Consider the following 19,333-nt stretch of genomic DNA (forward strand, 5'->3'; position numbering starts at 1 on the left):
GCTCCTGATATACTATATTAATTATTTCATGAGCAGTTCTAGTTACCTATTTGCTAGTAACTAGTAATAAGCATTAATCTGTTTTTCTCTGCACAGTTGCAAAGAGAAGTTATTATAATCTGATGTAATTTTTCTTTGTATATAATATGTTTTCCTGTCTTGGTATTATGACTTTTTCATGTATTTTGTACTGGTATATTCTGATTGATTTTGTTGTACTACCTCCTGTCAATTTACTATTTATAAAACTATTGTAATATTGTACCTATAACTCCTGCATATAATTTTATCTATATTTTGCAGTTTGACGTTGTCTATTGCTTCTGTAAGCTTAACGAGAGTAAAATCTTCTTCTTCTTCTTATTATTATTAATAAATTTGTTCGGATGGGAGTACAAACACTTTTGCGACCCCCTTCGATTGGAGGTCTTGCAAAGTCGATTTTCCTTTCGATTACACCCTAATCGAGAGACATTGACCAAGTATCGAAGAACTCGACTGTCGATTGTCGAGGGTGACACATGTTTTGAAATTTCGAAACGTGTTGCTGTGAGATGGAGAATAAATCTAAGCGATATGAAAAAATTGAATTTTTAGGGGAAGGCCAGGTACATTAATAAACACACAAATAACAGTGTAAAAAATTTCCTTCTTCATTGACAATTACTGTGTGCGATGGAAGCACGTGTATTATATCTGTCATTGCATTTCCAATTGTATCTGATACTTCCACTGTTTACTATTTCAGTTTGCAACAGTTTATAAGGCGAGAGATATAGTCACTGATACAATTGTTGCCGTTAAAAAGGTAAGACATAGTTTGAAGGCATGACAATGTTTCTCGTAATCATGATCCGTCAATTTTTCGTTTCTACTCATTTTGGACCTGTGTTTTTTCGTCTATGTATTTTATTGAGCTTTATTTTTCGCCAACCGTTGTTTCATCCGTTTTGTGATCCTCTTGACTTTCTTGAGTTCATTTCTCGTCGGAATTCAGCATCTAGTTTATTCTTGAAAGTATAACGCACTAGATCGTAATCATGGAAAACCCATCCAAATCTTAAAAAAAAAGGCAAGGCAAATCGACTGCTATATGTAGTCAATTGCACATTTCTTTGAGTTGCAGAAAATAACTGTTTAAGTATTCCATTGAGCAAGCAGCTGTTTAAGTAATTCATTAAAATGATGTTGCTGGTTAATCGATTGATATTAATGTAGTAGTTCAGTTGGTAAATAATAACCAGCACACACTATGTACTGGCATGCAGTATGTTAGGTTGCATCTGTGGCTTGCGTGCTATACTGTGCAAAGTATATCAACCAAGTTGCGTATTTATTTATGTGTGAAAATGCGTTGTTTTACTATGTTGACATGTGATAGTCCACGTATCTTGTAGAAAATGGCGTATAAAGGCCAATCCGTTTTTTGTTTAAGAGATCCACAATGTATTAGGGTTAAGAGACGGGCTAACTAGCTACAAAGTTTTTGAGTGCCACTGACATTTATGTGTGTGTAATTTATCTTTGTAGTCGTTTGAGATTGAAATTGTTGCAGTAGTTCTTGAACTTCCTTTTAAATATTTATTCTTACAAATATTTAATAACTGAGTTCAGTAGTTTTACCTTTTTTGCAACACCTCCCAGAGAGCTGCATCAAACCAGTCTCTGGACACAACAACAACAATAGGCCTTTTGACAGCCAAATATCTCTCTTTTACTGTCTCTTCCTGTTGAAAATTTAGATTGACTATAGCTAACTAGAAGAACTGATTTGTTTATAGATTATAGTTTGCCTTGTTTTGGCAACATACACTCAACTGTGTCTGCTGTACTCAACATCTCCTCACCCTTTTTTTTAAAGTTAACATACTATGAGTGTTTCTGGAATCTCATTTTCTGATGCATTATTAATAGGCTAATTTAATAATTTATATATAGTACTAAGTGTCAATATAATGTCATTTACCATATTGTTGGATGAACAGCTACTGAACCACATAAGTTGAAGTAGTCAGCTCTCATTGCTTAGTTTGAATACACTGTGCTGTTTAAGAACAGCCATGAGTTTCGTAAGTCACTCTAGTCTTTTATGCATCAAAAGCTGATGATCAGATTTGGAGATGCATCCTTGTCTCGCCTTGTTCTAACTACTAGTGAGTTCCTCTCACTCAGGGGTCTGAGTGACCTCTCCTTCCTTTTAACCTTCCTCTAACCATCCCTCTTTCCTTGCCAAGGAAGGAATGGATAGTTCTGAAAGATAAAACAGTTTTCTGTACATTCAGATGTGCCGATATTTTTTCTTTCCTTTCTCTTTTTCAGCAACAGTGACAAACTTTACAATAGCAGTTTCATTTGAAATTTGTTTTTTAAAACTGCCTAGCACCATTCCATAAAGGTAACTTTTACCCCATTCTGATGCCTACTTGATTGTCAGTTCTTAAATCATTAACTGAGCATGAACGTATGGCAATCGTTCATTGCTGTGAAAGGGCATATGAGGCAATGGTGATTGTTGGACCATGTTCTTCATTCTTTAGAACTCCTGTACCATTCATAGATTCATAGTGATGATGCATATGACTCAAGCGTTCCTTCTGTACGTCTGTTTAAGCAACTAAAATGAAAATATAACTCACCTCTCTCTCTCTCTCTCTCTCTCTCTCTCTCTCTCTCTGTGTGTGTGTGTGTGTGTGTGTGTGTGTGTGTGTGTGTGTGTGTGTGTCACATAGACAGTACTGTCACAAATTACATAAATTATTATGTTCTGCTTCAGATTAAACTTGGAAGTCGAGATGAAGCCAAGGATGGTATCAATAGGACAGCCTTGCGAGAAATCAAATTGCTTCAGGAAATTAAGCATCCTAATATAATAGACTTAATGGGTGAGTTGCGTTGCTCAGTAGCTGTTACTGAGATGTTTATAAGTAATAAAATTATTTGGTTTGTTCCATTTGATTGTTGTGCATCGTGTATGTTTGTGATATTGGGAATTCACCAACTTATTCTAATTTTTTTAATGTACGGTGTATGTGGCATAGTACAAAACTATTAACAAAAATTTCAGCAATAGTGAAATGTGTGGGCACTGTATGGGCAATCTGCTGCAAATGTTAACAAACGAGAACATGGCCATCAGAGGGTGAGGAGTGGAAAGGAGAAACAAGGCCCGCCTCCCTCTCACAGGACTGGCAGCCAGTGTTCTGTGCTTCTGTAAAGGCAGAACTGACATGTAGCCATACTGATCACCAATCTCTTCTGATATTTTGAGAGCCTTGCTAGAACCTTGTGATGTATGACAATTGATCTCTACACTTACAACAAAATAAGAATAGAAAACAATGAACAATGCGTAACATGCAGCAAAATGAAGTACACAAAACTTTCTGCAATGGCTGCTGCACAGTTGTTTGTTGAGATTTGCTGTGTCATGAACTTGGAAGTTCAAGATATATCGATGTCTTACATTACCATAGTTCAAAACATAGCCCACATAAACTGCCTCCTTAAAGTATCCGCATATCATATACTAGTATGGAAAACTGAAGGACACAATTAACTTTCGGATAATTTGTTACTGCCACGTTACATAGCTTGCTGAAACTTGGACCACAGATAGAAATAAATGCTACAGTACAGTGACGAGGGTAACTGAAAGAAATACACAATGAGATGAACAGAAATGACAATTCAAAGACAATAATTACACTGGACTCACTGCGATTTATGATGGTTTCCTGGACATGAAAAAAGTTGGGACACGGTTATTATCAGGGCGTTCGATCACCACAGATGGCAGCACATTATCCACAATGTGCTCCCCTGATGGCCACAAAGTTGGTAAAGAACTCTTGTGGTAGGGTGTTCCATTCCTCCAACAGTGAGTTTGACTACTGCTGGATGCATCTTGCAAATAAGAAAACCTCTTCAGCTGTATGAAAATCCTTTTTATTGGGTTCATGGCCAGTCCTGTGGCATTATACCATATCTTCAGATGAACATCTAGATATAAACACACATACATTATATTTACCCTATAGTATAAGCGCATAATTTAAAACATAATTGTGATAGAAGGTACTCGCATATCTCAGGTCATACGATGATCAACACTTGGAACATATGGCAGACACAATATTAATCATCAATTTAGAATGGAAACAAAACTGCCAACAAGGCAACGTAACAATCCAATCCTTGGTTAATTGACAAGGCCTACAATAAAATACTGTGTGATAACCATTGAAACACATGAACTGTGTGTATAAATAGCAAGTTAAATTTGATCAAACAGAAATAACTTGCCAAAAGCTATTACCTGGAAGTATAAGTCAACTAGTTGAAAAGATAAATAGCGAAAACCAGTGATAGATCAAATGCTAGATTTGTACTGTAGAAAGACAAGTATCTGAGAACAAAATAAGTGCTGACAGTAAGAAGGAACAGTAACTTGCTATTTACCTAGACATAATATTTGTATGGGTTTATTAACTGTCACAAAATATCTTACCGTACGTCTTACCAATTAATTGGGAATTGGATTGTTATGTTGCAACTTTTATTTTTAACATACCACCTTCTGAGTGATTTATTTTTCATTCTAAATTGATAATGAATGTTGTGTTCCATACATCTGTAGTGTTGGTCATCTTATTACCTAAGATACACGAGTACTTTCTGTTACAACTATGTGTTAAATATGTGTGGATGGATATGTGTGTGTGTGCGAGTGTATACCCGTCCTTTTTTCCCCCTAAGGTAAGTCTTTCCGCTCCCGGGATTGGAACGACTCCTTACCCTCTCCCTTAAAACCCACTTCCTTTCGTCTTTCCCTCTCCTTCCCTCTATCCTGATGAGGCAACAGTTTGTTGCGAAAGCTTGAATTTTGTGTGTATGTATGTGTCTGTTTGTGTTTCTATCGACCTGCCAGCGCTTTTGTATGGTAAGTCACATCATCTTTGTTTTTAAATATATTTTTCCCGCGTGGAATGTTTCCCTCTATTATATTGTTAAATTAAACTCTTATACTAGAGAGTAAACATAATGGTTGTGTGTTTATATGTAGATGTTCACCTGAAGATGGGGTTCTAATGCCACAAAACCAGTTTTTAATTTCCAATATGTGAATTTGCAACTCTGGTTGCCCTGACTATGTAGTCTTTTGCAACTGCTGGATGGTTGTTTGTACGTGTGGACATGCTGCAATACATCTTCCCAGTTCATCCCACACATGCTGGAAGGGATTTAAGTTGGGGGAGATGGGGTGTGTTCATTTCCCAAATGCTGTCTTGTTCCAAGAGCTGCTCTGCCTGCACAATTTGACGCATTTATGTATTGTCGTCTGTAAAAATGAAGTTAGGCCAAATGCACCTCTGCCAAACGCACACGGTAAATACCACAGTGTCACGATAATGTTGGCTGGGGAGTGTATGGAGCTCAAAGACTTGGAGGTCAGTATGCCCACACAATATTATGTCTCCTTACACTGTAGCACCTGAACCACCAAAACAATCCCATTTGACTATGTTCCTAGGTATGATAGGTGTTCCGACCTTTCGCAATATGGGGGTAGTCCAGAATCAATATTGAGAGTGAATCTGCTCTCATCCGTGAAGAGCCTGTGACCTCATTCCTCATTTTCCAGTCCTTATATTCTTGGCAGCATTGCAAACATTGCTGGCAGTGCGCTGGTGTCAATGGAACACAACATATATATTAGTCATCAGGCAAAGCGACCATGTCCATGCAGTTGTTGTTCACTGTGCTGCATGAAATTGCTTACCTTACAGTTCTGTTAAATGTGGTTTCAGTTGCACCTGCTGTTTGACGTGGGTTCCTTCTTGCCTGTTGCACAGTGTAGCTGTCATCTGCTGCTGTAGTTGACCGGAGTTGACTACCTCATCTCCTTCGGGCAGCAGTGCCTGTGGTTCAGAATGCTTGAGTTGCTCACGAAAACAATACTGTGAGCAATACCTAACTCCTAGGCTATACTCACACACTTAGTCCTTTTTCCAGTTTCCTGATCAGTTATTCCAGTGTACATTTAAATGACAAAACCAGCTGAGACAAGTGTCACATAGTGAGAATTCTTGAGCGTGCAACTAGTAACATGCCAGAAAGAGTCTGCTGCAGTGGAATGAGAAGTCTTTTCCAGTGGTGCTGGAAGACTACTGAGCTTTGTCTCCAGGCGGTGGTGCAGTGAACAGCATCGGAGTGCACAATAACTGATCACCGATTGACACACCGTCTTTTCCCCTTCCTTCAACTACCCCATGTTGTGTGTGTGTGTGTGTGTGTGTGTGTGTGTGTGTGTGTGTGTGTGTGTGTGTGTCTGTCTGTCTGTGAGGGGGGGGGGAGGCAGGGTGCAAGCCGCATTTTTCACTATAGTCATGCCGACCTCACTCCATGTGATGTCTGGCTTTTTGTGAACAACTGGGCGACCTCTGACAACGTGCTCCTACATTATTTTCATTCATTTCCCCTGAGTTTTTAATATGTTTGTTATTTTATCTGTCTCATCCTTAAGTTTTTCAAAGCAGTGTAGATTTGTCTGTAATTGTTTATTTAAATGTTAATGTCATAAAGTGACATGGCCATTTTCTTGTCTATTGGCACACTTTAACACGAGTAATTATACAACATATCACTTCATTTAGTTACACATCTCCATTGTAAACTTTTCGTTCCATTAAGTAGTCCTTCAGCACCACTGGAAATCTTCTCACTTACAATGCGCTGTAGACTCTTTGTTAGACATTTTGGATAAATTCTAGTGTCAGATTCCACTCGTCAGCTTTGAGCAGTGACGTTATACCTAAGGCAAAGACACTGCATAAAGGCAATCTATGAAAGGAACGGACCACACGTGTAAAGAAGTAAATGTAGCATGTGATAAAATTACTCTCACATTTAATGCAATTATTATTTACACACACATTACATCCAAACAAGTTGAAGATAACAAAAATAAATAAGAACAACAATGGAAAAATATTATGTGAGACTAGAATTATTGAAGTGTTGGCAGAAGAGCCAACACCGTGTTGCTAAAGGAGGCCGAAATGCATGCTTTTAAGCTCACCCAGATTGGCGTGAGGTCTGGAACAGGTCAGAGAAATAAGAATAGCAAAACAGGAGGTAACTGGTAGAATACTTAACTTTAATCCATAATTGGTGTACATCGCTCTTGACGGTACATTAATATGCTCAATATAAACTGGTAATGGCGCCTTGCTAGGTCGTAGCAAATGATGTAGCTGAAGGCTATGCTAACTATCGTCTCGGCAAATGAGAGTGTATTTGTCAGTGAACCTTTCCTAGCAAAGTCGGCTGTGCAACTGGGGCGAGTGCTAGGACGTCTCTTTAGACCTGCCGTGTGGCGGCGCTCGGTCTGCAATCACTGACGGTGGCGACACGCGGGTCCGGCGTATACTAACGGACCACGGCCGATTTAAAGGCTATCACCTATCAAGTGTGGTGTCTGGCGGTGACACCACAATTATCATAATTTATACAAGTGGAGGGACACAGAGAACCATTAAACTGCATTACAGTACAGAGCATGGTGAAATCATAAAACTGCATTAGTTTTAATATTAAGTATTCATTCAAATGGGAGAAGTGCAGGAAAATTGGGGTTTTGGGTGGGGAGAAACTAAACTACAACAGAAAAATTAAGCAGATTGTAACTAGTATGAATTACTAACATGAAATATGGAGACACGAATATCCTAAATCCTAAAAAAAAAAAAGGAGGTACATAAGTAAGGAATATTACATTTAACACACGTCCTGGAAAAATGATTTAATTGATGGGCCATCGAATAATTGGAATCGGTAACTAGAATTGACGTATGTAGGAAGTCAATTCTAGTTACCGATTCCAATGTTTGTAGGTGTTTTGCAGTAATTTACAGATCAATCACAAGGTGAAAAAGAATATCACATTTGACACACCTGCTGAAAAGACCGATCCGGTTAATAAGCCATTGAATAGATGGAATCGGTAACTACAACTGACCTATATATAGGGTCAATGATAGTTACTGGCTCCAATGTTACAAATTTTCTTGCAGAAGTTCAGAGAGCAATTATGAGTGCAGGAATTGTATTGTATTTAACACACATTGTGAAGAAATGATGTAATTAATCAACCATCAAATAGGAGGTCAGTTCTAGTTACCTACCCCTATAATAATAGTACTATGGAAATCCCATCACTTTTCACTGCACACATCTGCTACAAAAAGTTCTAAATTATGAACGATAGAATAGTTGGAACTGTGACTTGAATTGACCTACGTAAGAGGTCTGTTGTAGTTACCAATTCCAACTATTCAACCGCAGAATGGTGTTAAGCAGAATTGACCCATATATGGAAAAACATGGAATGTTTGGAATCGGTAACTACAGTTGACCTATATACCTAAATTCCAGTTATCAGTTCTATGCTTTCCATGGTAAATAATACATCAATATAGGTCAGTTGTACTTATCAATTCCACAAATCATTTCTTCTCAATGTCTTATTATGTTGCAGTATTTCTATTTTGCTGTTACTTTCTGTAACACTGCAGTAAATAAATTATCATGGTAGAACAGAGAGAAAAGAAGCAATGAAAATACTGAAAGAAACCCCTGAAAACACATGTTGTAAAAATGCAGAACTTGCATACCTTGGAATCGACAAAAGAATTCTCCTATAGAAGACAAATTTACTAATCCATTTCAAAGAACATTATCCTCCAAAGTAGTAAAGAAAACATTTCCAAAAATGAAAGTCTTTAAAAACATCATTACACACTCAAAAAGTAATACACAAAAACAACAGAACATTGGAACCAATAACTACACTACACGTATCTCACATCAGTGACAATAGCTCGAAAATGACAAACAATAGAATGAAAGTCAAATTGGCAGAAGTATAGCAAAAACATCGAAATGGAAAACATAAAACTGGCCACATAAAAAGGAACTTATCACATATAGACTCCCAAAGGAGTGAAAGATCGAGGCTGGCGTGAACAACAAAATAAGGACGTAACAAGAAATAACAATATTAGAAGGTCAAACTGTAACTAAATATGCAAAAACCAGAATAACTAATCAAAAAAATTAATAAGAAACACTAACTGCCAGGCGTGAAAGAGGCAGCACTCAAATCAATTCTTCCCCACTGCTTGCCCACTGGACCCAAAATTTTAATGTACTAAAGACAAATAATATCACAGGTCAGACACATAAACCCATAGGTACAAGACACAGCAACCAAACACTTGCCCCACTGTTGTACCCAAAAGTTATTAAAATGACAGAGAAACCTTCCCCTAGAGAAACCAAAAAAGTACCAATCCCACCGATTATGGACAAAAAAAAAAAAATTTAGAAAACAAGAAAAAAAATATGAAACCCACCCACACCTAACATACAAAACAAGGCTAGTACATTTTGCTGACTATTTTCATAAATGCTAGAAATACACAATGACCTTTAGGAATATTCTTCCTCCATCAGTATTCATCCAAATGACCTTGCAACACTGAGATCCTTCTCTTTTCCTGTCCGACAACAGATTTTAAAGCCCCCCCCCCCCTCCCCCCCAAATACCCCTTGATAGTATTTGTACATGACCCTGTCTTGTAATTTTTAAACTCAATATTTAAACACAATAATAGCCCCTGTCACCCAATGCCTTGTAGGAAGCAAACCCATATGACATTACTATTGAACCTTCTTCCATATAATCTTCAACTGAAAATGTTAACACATCTTTTGCACAGTTTGGAACGACCCTAAATACATCATCAGCATAATCTCCTCCAGAAATTATTACTCCAAAAACCCAAAGCCCAACAAACTCGTGCTCACTTTCATACTTTCTGCTTCCAAAATGTGACTCACTACTTCAACTGTAACCCCCCCCCCCCCCCCCCCCAAAAAAAATAAATAAATAAAAAAAAAAAAAAAAAAAAAAAAAAAAAAATTGATCGCTCTGTACTTTGTAAATTCTCCGCAGAATTCTCTACAAAATGAAAACCAGTCAACTACAGTGCTACATGGCAACCCTTGTTTTGTGCATTGTGCATGACAGATTTAGAATATCCATTGTAAAAATAGTGAGTTAACTTCACTATTACTTCTAAATTTAGCCCCAGTCTTTTCAACTGAGGTCCACTATGTCTAGACCTCTGTATATTATTTTTCTGCACCTCCACATATATTAATTGGAAGTTCTTGTAGATGGAACATTTGTCAACACCATATTATTACCACAGACACTGCACTTGGAAAATTCTGCAATAACCCCCAATGATTGCAAAAATCTCGTAGTAGATTTACAGTCAGTCATTCTGTCAAGGAGCATTTTCGCTGTAAACACAACTGACCTTAGTGAAAACCAATTGTGTAAGAAATCAGAATCTTATAAATCACGAATATTTCCATCATCAAAACATACTGAAAACAAATTACGATATGAAAACAAAACAATATACATCAGATTTTTAATATATGTGCATAACAAAGAAATCCAGTGAAAGTATTTAACATTCATAATTACAATCTGCGGCATAAACAAAATAACATCACACATGACATTGGTCAAAGCCGACGGGTGAAATCGGACACTAGAATTGACCAAACATTTAATTAGATGTAGACTTAAGAATTCTCAGTCTGTGTGGCACCTGACTCATTTGATTTTGTCAAGTAAATGTTCAGATATTCTCTTTGTAGTATTTTCGTTTAATGAGAGTACTGTTTTATGTGGTAGATTTACATAAACAGGAATGTCACTGTTTTGTATTAGTAGGAGAATTCACTTTGGAAAATGGTAAAATTGGAGAGGCAGAATCTCCAGACTGAAGCTGGCAAAGGTTTTACCACTAATGTACTATCATCAGGGTATAAAATTTCAATTGTTGCTGATATGTGCATTTAAAAGTAGAAAAAAAACCTGTACCCAGCATTTAAAACTGTTAACTGTTCTTCACCTAGGAAAGAAGGGTACTTTAGCGAAGGTTGTGAAAGAGGTACAGGTCACTCAGATCCTAGGTTGGGAGGCAGCTACCTATTGTGGCGTTGTGAGGAGGAGGGGGGGGGGGGGGAGGCAGACACAGATGAAGCAAAGGTGTCAGAGAGTTAGTGAAAGATAGTATAATGGATGTGATCTCCGGACTGAAACTGGCAAAGGTTTTACCACTAATGTACTATCTTTGATGTCTTGGCTGAAGTCTAGATCAGGGCCAGCGGCAGTCGTCCACTGGTGCACATCTCGTGGGTTAGTTGCAGACATGTGAAAATGAATCAGATGTGGTGGTGAAATGACTACGTAGCATACCAAGTTAGTGGATCAACGTTATTTAATTAAATCATTGTAAAAGGTAGGTAGATCAATGTTTATTAGTAACAGAGTCACAAATTTGAAATATTAATAAACATTTTTCCACCTACCTTCGCCCTTGATTTAATTAAGAAATTTTGATCCACTTACTCAGTGTGCTCGTGCAAATCGATTGCGTAACGACACGGAGTGGAAAAACATTTCACTGGTTTTTTGAATACATTGCGGGTTGTGGTACTGTCCTTCATTTGCAGACACTAACACAGCTTAAGTATCTGTGACTCAAACAAGGAGCAGTTAAATTTATAATCCTTGTTTACAGCAATTTTTCACCTTTTGTTTTGGATATATTACTTTGAAACATGTTGTCTACCTGCTGCTCTCTCATTGGTTGTGTAACACAAATGGCTGACACACCTTCTGTTGTTCCCATCATCCTTCATGGCAAGCACTGACATCATTTCTACACGAAACATGTAAGTACGCCACTGACTCTATTGTAGACATTATCAGTGCTGATGCATAACTCTTTACTTTTCTCTCCCATCCTCACAACAGGTTGGACTCTCTGAATCTGTGTTCTGAGTGACATTGCTCTCTTTCCAACCTTCATCAGCCTATCTCTCTTTCCTCCCTAGAGAAGAAAGTGACAGCTCCAAATTCTAGTACAGCTCATTCGACTTCAATGTGTATCAGAAGGACTTGAATTTTCACCATTCTGTCTTTCTATGATTTTAATATCAATACTTTTACATTTTGAAGGCATTTCCCTATGAATAATTAAAAAACTGGACTGTCTCAAAAAGTCTCTTTTTGCTATATAAAAATAAATTTTGTGTTTGTTGATGATGCATGCTTTGATTATTTGTTGTTATATCTTTGCAATTTTCAAGCTGCTAGGTTAGTTTCGTTATCGCTGCCGTGCTGTTAATCATGGCTGCTCTGCTATCTATTTGCAACAAAGAAGAGCAAAGTTCAGTAACCCGTTTTTTGTGGTCAGAAGGCATATCAGGGGCTGAAATTCATCGAAGACTTTTGGAACAGTACGGGAACAGTGTTTTGCTACAGTGGAGTGTCTACGAATGGATTGAAAAATTCCGAAATGGTTGCACAAGTGTTATGTATGATGAAGGAGCCGGACGACCGTTTACCGCCACAAATGAAGACACCATTGAGCATTCACATGAAATGATTCTCGTAGTCAAACTGTTGACGAAGTGGCACATCATCTGCAAATTAGTCACGGTTCTGCCTTCGAAATCATCCACAACAAACTTGGTTTTCAAAAAGTTTGTGTAAGATAGGTCCCAAAACAACTCTCACAGTTGCATAAACAAACATGCTTGGACATTTGCAAAAAAAATTTGGATCACTATGGTAATGAAGGGGACAACTTCTTAGGCAGGATCATTACTGGTGATGAAACATGGATCCATCATTACGAGCCAGAGAGTAAATGGCAGATTATGGAATGGAAACATCCAAATTCGCTGTGCAAGAAAAAGTTCAAGACCCAACCGTCCGCAGGAAAACTGATGCTTACAGCTTTTTGGGACGCACAAGGTCCACTAGAACATTGTGGGGAAAGGGGCACAACAATAAACAGTGTACCTTACAGTGAGACGCTAGCTGCCAGGCTAAAGCCTGCAATTCGAAGCAAATGTCAAAGATTGCTGTCAAAAGGTGTTCTGTTGTTACACGACAATGCCCGTCTGCATACTGCTGCCCCCACTGCTGAAATGCTCCAGAAACTCAAATTTGAAGTACTGGATCATTCTCCATATAGTACCGATCTTGCCTCTTCTGACTATCACTTGTTTGGTCCACTCAAACAGGCATTAAGGGGCCATCAATTTGCATTGGACAAAGCAGTGAAAGAAGTGGTGCATTCCTGGCTCGCAGCTCAACTGAGAACCTTCTTTTATGAGGGCATCAGGAAGTTTGTACAACGATGGATCAAGTGCGTTGAAACCCAAGGAGACTAAAAATGATGTTCTTATAAGTTACCTATTTGATTAAAATAAAATTTTAAAACTACTTTGTGGATAATAATTGACTTACCCTCGTAGTTTTATGATATAATTCCTAAAATTTTTGGAAGCATCTTCCTCCAAACTCATTTTATCAGTAATTGTCTTTCGTTCCTTTGTTACCCAAAACTTTGAATACGGTCTTATTCACATGTAATTAATTTTCCCTGTGACTCTGCACTGTATGTGTTGGACAATATTTGACTGAAATTGATCCCTATGACACTCTATACTTGACTGCTCTGACTTCAGATATGCATCTGTTCTCTGTAGTCAAGCAGCTCATTCTGCTCCATAGCCATACTTGCTGCAGTATCTTGGTTAATACAAGAGTTACAAAGAGTCAGCAAAAAATGGTGCTATGCACCGGCCAGAGTGGCCGAGCGGTTCTAGGCGCTTCAGTCTGGAACTGTGCGACCGCTACGGTCGCAGGTTCGAATCTTGCTCCGGGCATGGATGTGTGTGATGTCCTTAGGTTAGTTAGGTTTAAGTAGTTCTAAGTTCTAGGGGGCTGATGACCTAAGATGTTAGCTCCCATAGTGTTCAGAGCCATTTGAACCATATTTGAATGGTACTATGCACCCTTCTGCATCCTACAGTTTTCTGAAAAACTAGCTTTGACACCTTGTACAGTTCATATAACAACATCGGTGTTATCACCTTGTATTCTTGTTACTAGTCTGGTACATTGTCACTTTTTTCTTGCATAAGATGATGTGTTCACTATGCTGTTATGTAGTAGTTTACCCACATTTGTATTTTCTTGTTGATGATTAGGCCTCCTCGTGGATTACCTCAATTTGATTTTGTGTTGATAGCTCTGTACTCACCTGAGAATCCCTGTTTCTTCCTGCCACTGAGTTTTACTAATTCCCATTATACAGTGTGTTTGAGAAGTCCTCGTACCATAGGTCAAAACAGTGAACATGTGATGGAGTACTAACATATAAAAGTTTTGTATCCATCAGATCTCCATGTATGCCATTGTGACTTAGACCTATGTACACCTTGACATATTATGGACCATATCTGGAGGTCTAATTTGAGCAGCTTCCTCAACACCTATGTACAATCCTCTATTATTCTTGTGCTGACATTGAGCCACATCTGACTTAATTATTCCCAAGAATTAGATGTCTGGTGCAGTAGATGACCATTTCTGTGGGGTTCATGTTTTCCTGTGTTCATTAAATGGCCTGTATATGACACTTCCTGAAAGAAAAGCACATTCCTCCTCATCAGGCAGAGTTGGGCCTTGTTAAAGCAACTCTGTCATTATTTGCCCTGTCTGTAATGTTCGTGCACCTTTAAATATGCCACTAATAGCTCATCAAAATCGTAACTGTGTCCACTTACATCAGCCATGGGTTAGAAAATAAAACAATGCAGTACTGGACCAACTGCACAACACAATACTGACAACTACATTTTTTGGCAGCAACTAAGTGGGGGATACCAACAAAACAACTATTTATCCCCCAGGCTGTGCTGAAGTCTACAGAGGAGGTTCTTCTTGGACACCCTTTAACTTCAATGTATCCATTTCTCTCTTTGGATACTTTCCTTACCTACTTGATTATGGAGTCTAACAATCTGCACATTGATCTATAGTGCAGTACTAGGTCCCCTCCTCCCCACTTGATGATATCCCCCAGAGCAGTCACTGCTCAGAGATACAAATAGTGGGGTATATTACCTCCATAACATTTTGCTTAAGGGGATGTCATCAGTAAACCATGCAGTATGACTGTATGCCATCAGGAAATGTACAACTGTAGTTTACACTTGCTTTCAGCTGTCTACAGAACTAACAAATGTTGGCTAATGCTACAAAGGCCAGATCAGTCTGGTGTCTAGATTGCTGTCCCTCTTCAGAAACTATACTCTCTACAGGTACTCCTTGAGTGTGGTATAGTTACCTATGTTGTTCCTGTAGGCAAGTCTTCACACCATGATGAGGCCTGTGACTCATAAGGGAGTACAGCATTGTCACAAACAAATGTCTAACTGCTCCTGTGCAATGCAGTTATTTCAAAAATTCAAACTGAGTAGTCATTCATCTTATTTTTATTTAAAAGTGCTGATTATTATAATTAACTAACTGAACTGCAAGTTTAATCCCTTGTGTTAAACAGTTGCTTCCACGTAGAATAACAATATCAGTATTTGGAACAGTAAATTTTGGTACACATGGAAAAATTACTTCGTACATTATGTAGCTTGAATTTGGTTCTACATGAATGGGTCAAGATTACAACTAGGCAAGATCCTCTCCATCACAAGTGGTATAATGCTGTGGTTTTAACAGTCAGTGACAAAGCTGCTTCACTGCACTAATTTCCAGAACAATTAGCAACCCCCAGTTTTAATTGACAGAGAAAAAATGTACACTTAAAAAAATGCACCACGAAGGAATTAATTTGAATGGGACTGTAATTGGTAGATGTGATGTGTATGTACGGACAAACAAATGATTATATATCTAAAAACAAAGATGATGTGACTTACCAAATGAAAGTGCTGGCAGGTCGACAGACACACAAACAAACACAAACATACACACAAAATTCAAGCTTTCGCAACAAACTGTTGCCTCATCAGGAAAGAGGGAAGGAGAGGGAAAGACGAAAGGATGTAGGTTTTAAGGGAGAGGGTAAGGAGTCATTCCAATCCCGGGAGCGGAAAGACTTACCTTAGGGGGGAAAAAAGGACGGGTATACACTCGCGCACACACACACATATACAGACACAAGTAATTTGCAACAATTACAGTAGGGTGTAACAACAGTAATTAAAGGTCTGAATGTATATCATTTGTAGTTAATATGTCTGCTTCTGTCTGTATATGTGTGGATGGATATGTGTGTGTGTGCGCGAGTGTATACCCGTCCTTTTTTCCCCCTAAGGTAAGTCTTTCCGCTCCCGGGATTGGAATGACTCCTTACCCTCTCCCTTAAAACCCACATCCTTTCGTCTTTCCCTCTCCTTCCCTCTTTCCTGATGAGGCAAGAGTTTGTTGTGAAAGCTTGAATTTTGTGTGTATGTTTGTGTTTGTTTGTGTGTCTGTCGACCTGCCAGCACTTTCATTTGGTAAGTCACATCATCTTTGTTTTTAGATATATATTTCCTACGGGGAATGTTTCCCTCTATTATAACCAAACAAATGATTACAATTTTAGAAAAATTGGACGATTTATTTAAGAGAAAAAGCAGATTCACAAATTTAACAAGTCAGTAATGCTTTGGTCCATCTCTGGCCTTTATGCAGGGGCTTGGCATTTACAGTGTATTACAGGATTTTATGGGATTTTACAGTATCTTGTAGATTTGAAAATATAGTATGGAGTGTAGAGATTTATTAGCATGTCTGATTGGCATACTTGCATCTACCCATCATCCATGAGGGTGGGAAAGTGGAAGGGGCATGCAATATGATCAGTGTTCATGAATAATGCATACAGACACATTTGCAAGAAAATATTAAATCACAAACTTGTGAAACTGATTCCTTTGTTGAAATGCATATGTGCATATATAAAAGATGTGGCAAAGTGTGAAAAGATATTGGTGTAAAAAAAATCTCATTTGGAATGTGGTAAGGAGAGAAAATATCATTTATAGTGAGCTGCTAAATAAGAAATACAGTAATATTCAGCTTTTATGATTACTCATTGCGCATAGGATAAACTATGTTTTAGTTGTAGCAACTGCAACAGCTTCTCCAGGAGTATGGTTACTCAGACTTATTAACTTTTCTAAGTGTTTGTGTTGTTTGTCTGCTTGTGCTTATTATTTAAAAAATCCCTCATTACTGCTTTCTTTCCATCAATCCAAACTTGTTCCTTTGTTTCTTTACGTTAAGGTAGTTATGCAACTTTCCCCCCTCCTCAAGATACATTTTCTTTACTCTACCCAGTGCTCTTCATCTTCTGAAGAAACAATTTGAGTTCTGATAGTAGATGAAATGTTAGAATTGGTTTCGTTATGATAAACCATGGTTTGCAAAGATTTTGATCGTCAGTTCTGTTATTGTATTAACTTATAAAAATTAATCATGTATTAGATAAATTTCCACTCAAATGAATATTTTAACTAAAAGGCTGCCTTTCAATTGAAACATACAGCTGACAGGAAATTTATCTTTTGTGTAATTAATAAAATGCAGCTTAAAGCCCGCCAAATATATCTGCAAAGATACTTTTTTCAGAGTCATTCATACTTCATTTTCAAATGGGTGCTAAAGGAGAAGGAAATGTAAAATAGTTTTGTCTTTGTTGTAAAATAGAACTAAAATCTTATTTCTACTTTTTTTATCCAACCTAGTTATAGTTTTATATTCCATATAATTTACCACCTGTCTGTTAATTTCATTACTGTTTTCAGTTTGACACCTTTAGACTTCTTTGATATGTTCTTCTTTTTTATTTGAAGTGTACATAAACAAGTTATCGTTATTCAACTGAGCAGCATCTGAATCAACTTGTGTCTTTGGTATCTTCCTTGCATGTCTTCATTGGGCATATATCTGGATTTTCACGTCAACTATTAATCTCAGGATTATTTCTCTTTGCATCCTTAGAAATTCTCTCTCTTTTTTTTTTTTTTTAGTAACATGTTATCTAGAATTTTCAAACAATGTATTGATGTATGATTAGTTGGAGTAATAGTATAAAGGCATTTGCGTATCTGTGATCAATTTAGCAAGATGTTTCTTTTCTTACAGATGTATTTGGCCATAGGTCTAATGTTTCACTAGTCTTTGACTTCATGGATACTGATCTAGAAATTGTAATAAGAGATAACACTATTGTAATGACACCAGCAAATATCAAGGCATACATGCTTATGACTCTTCAGGGGTTAGAACATCTTCATTTGCACTGGATCCTACACAGGGTAAGAAAGAAATTCATAATACATGTGATCAGCATATAAAAAATTTCCAATTAAAAAGCTTCTCATTGCTGCATCATTATTTCATTAGTTGCCAGGACATTGGATTTATTGCCACAGCGTCAGACAAGTGAACTGCACTGAGTGGTTCAATTTGAGTTTTGTTTGATAATTGGTTTTTCTGTAACTGGTTTCATACTGTGTCATAAGTGTAGCTGTTGTTATATCTGTCATTACTTGGTTGAGATAATTAAGGACTGATTTGTGAAAGTTAATTTTTTTGATGCTTTTTATCTCCTTGGAAAATTATTAGATTGCTAAAAAACATAATTTGTAACATTTTTTTGCAGTTTACAAATTATCCAAAATCTTCCTTCTTCTATTTGAGACTTTTTACAATAATCCTTTCCAGATTATATAGCTGTCATGATAGGACCTACTTAATATATTTCCTTGGCTGCTCCATTTTCAGAATGCAGTAAAACTCGGAAAAGTTGCAAAAACTTTCAAAATTCTCATTCTTATTGTAGTATTGTCAATTTATTTTTTCAAATGAAGAATTAATTTGCAACAATTACAGTAGGGTGTAACAACAGTAATTAAAGGTCTGAATGTATATCATTTGTAGTTTTAAGATCACATTTTCACCTGCATGGTCCACAGATTCTATTTTTCTCTCAATATGGTTCATGGAGGGGTCCATAAATCTTTGATGAGCAATTGCTGCTGAAATTTTTGGGATGGGTGTGTGTTTTGATGATTTATGCCAGGATTTGGATTAAGAGTTGACAAGATATTGTATAAATCAGGTTTTTATGTACTGCACTTTGAATCTAGTACAGGGTCATTATATAGATCACTGAACAAAATCACTGTTGCGTCGTGTTCTGGTTTTGTTTCTGGTTGAAGAGTTGTAAGTTCCGTAGTAAAATAGTGGTATCATCAGTTGATGATGCTCCCTGTACATTTGTAACTGCTTTCTTTGGCTATTGTTTCTGTTCCTGATGCTAAGATGTGAATAAGCAAACTTGCATTTAATTTAGGTGCAGTTGTACCATAAAATCCAGAA

General features: G+C 37.4%; 1 protein-coding gene across 2 annotated transcripts in view; it reads left to right on the forward strand.

Moving 5' to 3' along the window:
* Positions 1–500: 500 nt before the first annotated feature.
* Positions 501–19,333, forward strand: part of LOC124622433 (cyclin-dependent kinase 7) — a 79,635-nt gene continuing 60,802 nt past the window's right edge. For both annotated transcript variants that reach the window (XM_047148128.1, XM_047148129.1), the window contains exons 1-4: positions 501–608; positions 749–808; positions 2,774–2,882; positions 18,095–18,267. In XM_047148128.1, the coding sequence (XP_047004084.1) occupies positions 555–608; positions 749–808; positions 2,774–2,882; positions 18,095–18,267 (396 nt within the window). In that variant the 5' untranslated portion in view covers positions 501–554. The remainder of the gene's footprint in view (positions 609–748; positions 809–2,773; positions 2,883–18,094; positions 18,268–19,333) is intronic.

The sequence above is a fragment of the Schistocerca americana genome, chromosome 7 (assembly GCF_021461395.2).
Source record: "Schistocerca americana isolate TAMUIC-IGC-003095 chromosome 7, iqSchAmer2.1, whole genome shotgun sequence".
In the NCBI taxonomy this organism is placed as follows: domain Eukaryota; kingdom Metazoa; phylum Arthropoda; class Insecta; order Orthoptera; family Acrididae; genus Schistocerca; species Schistocerca americana.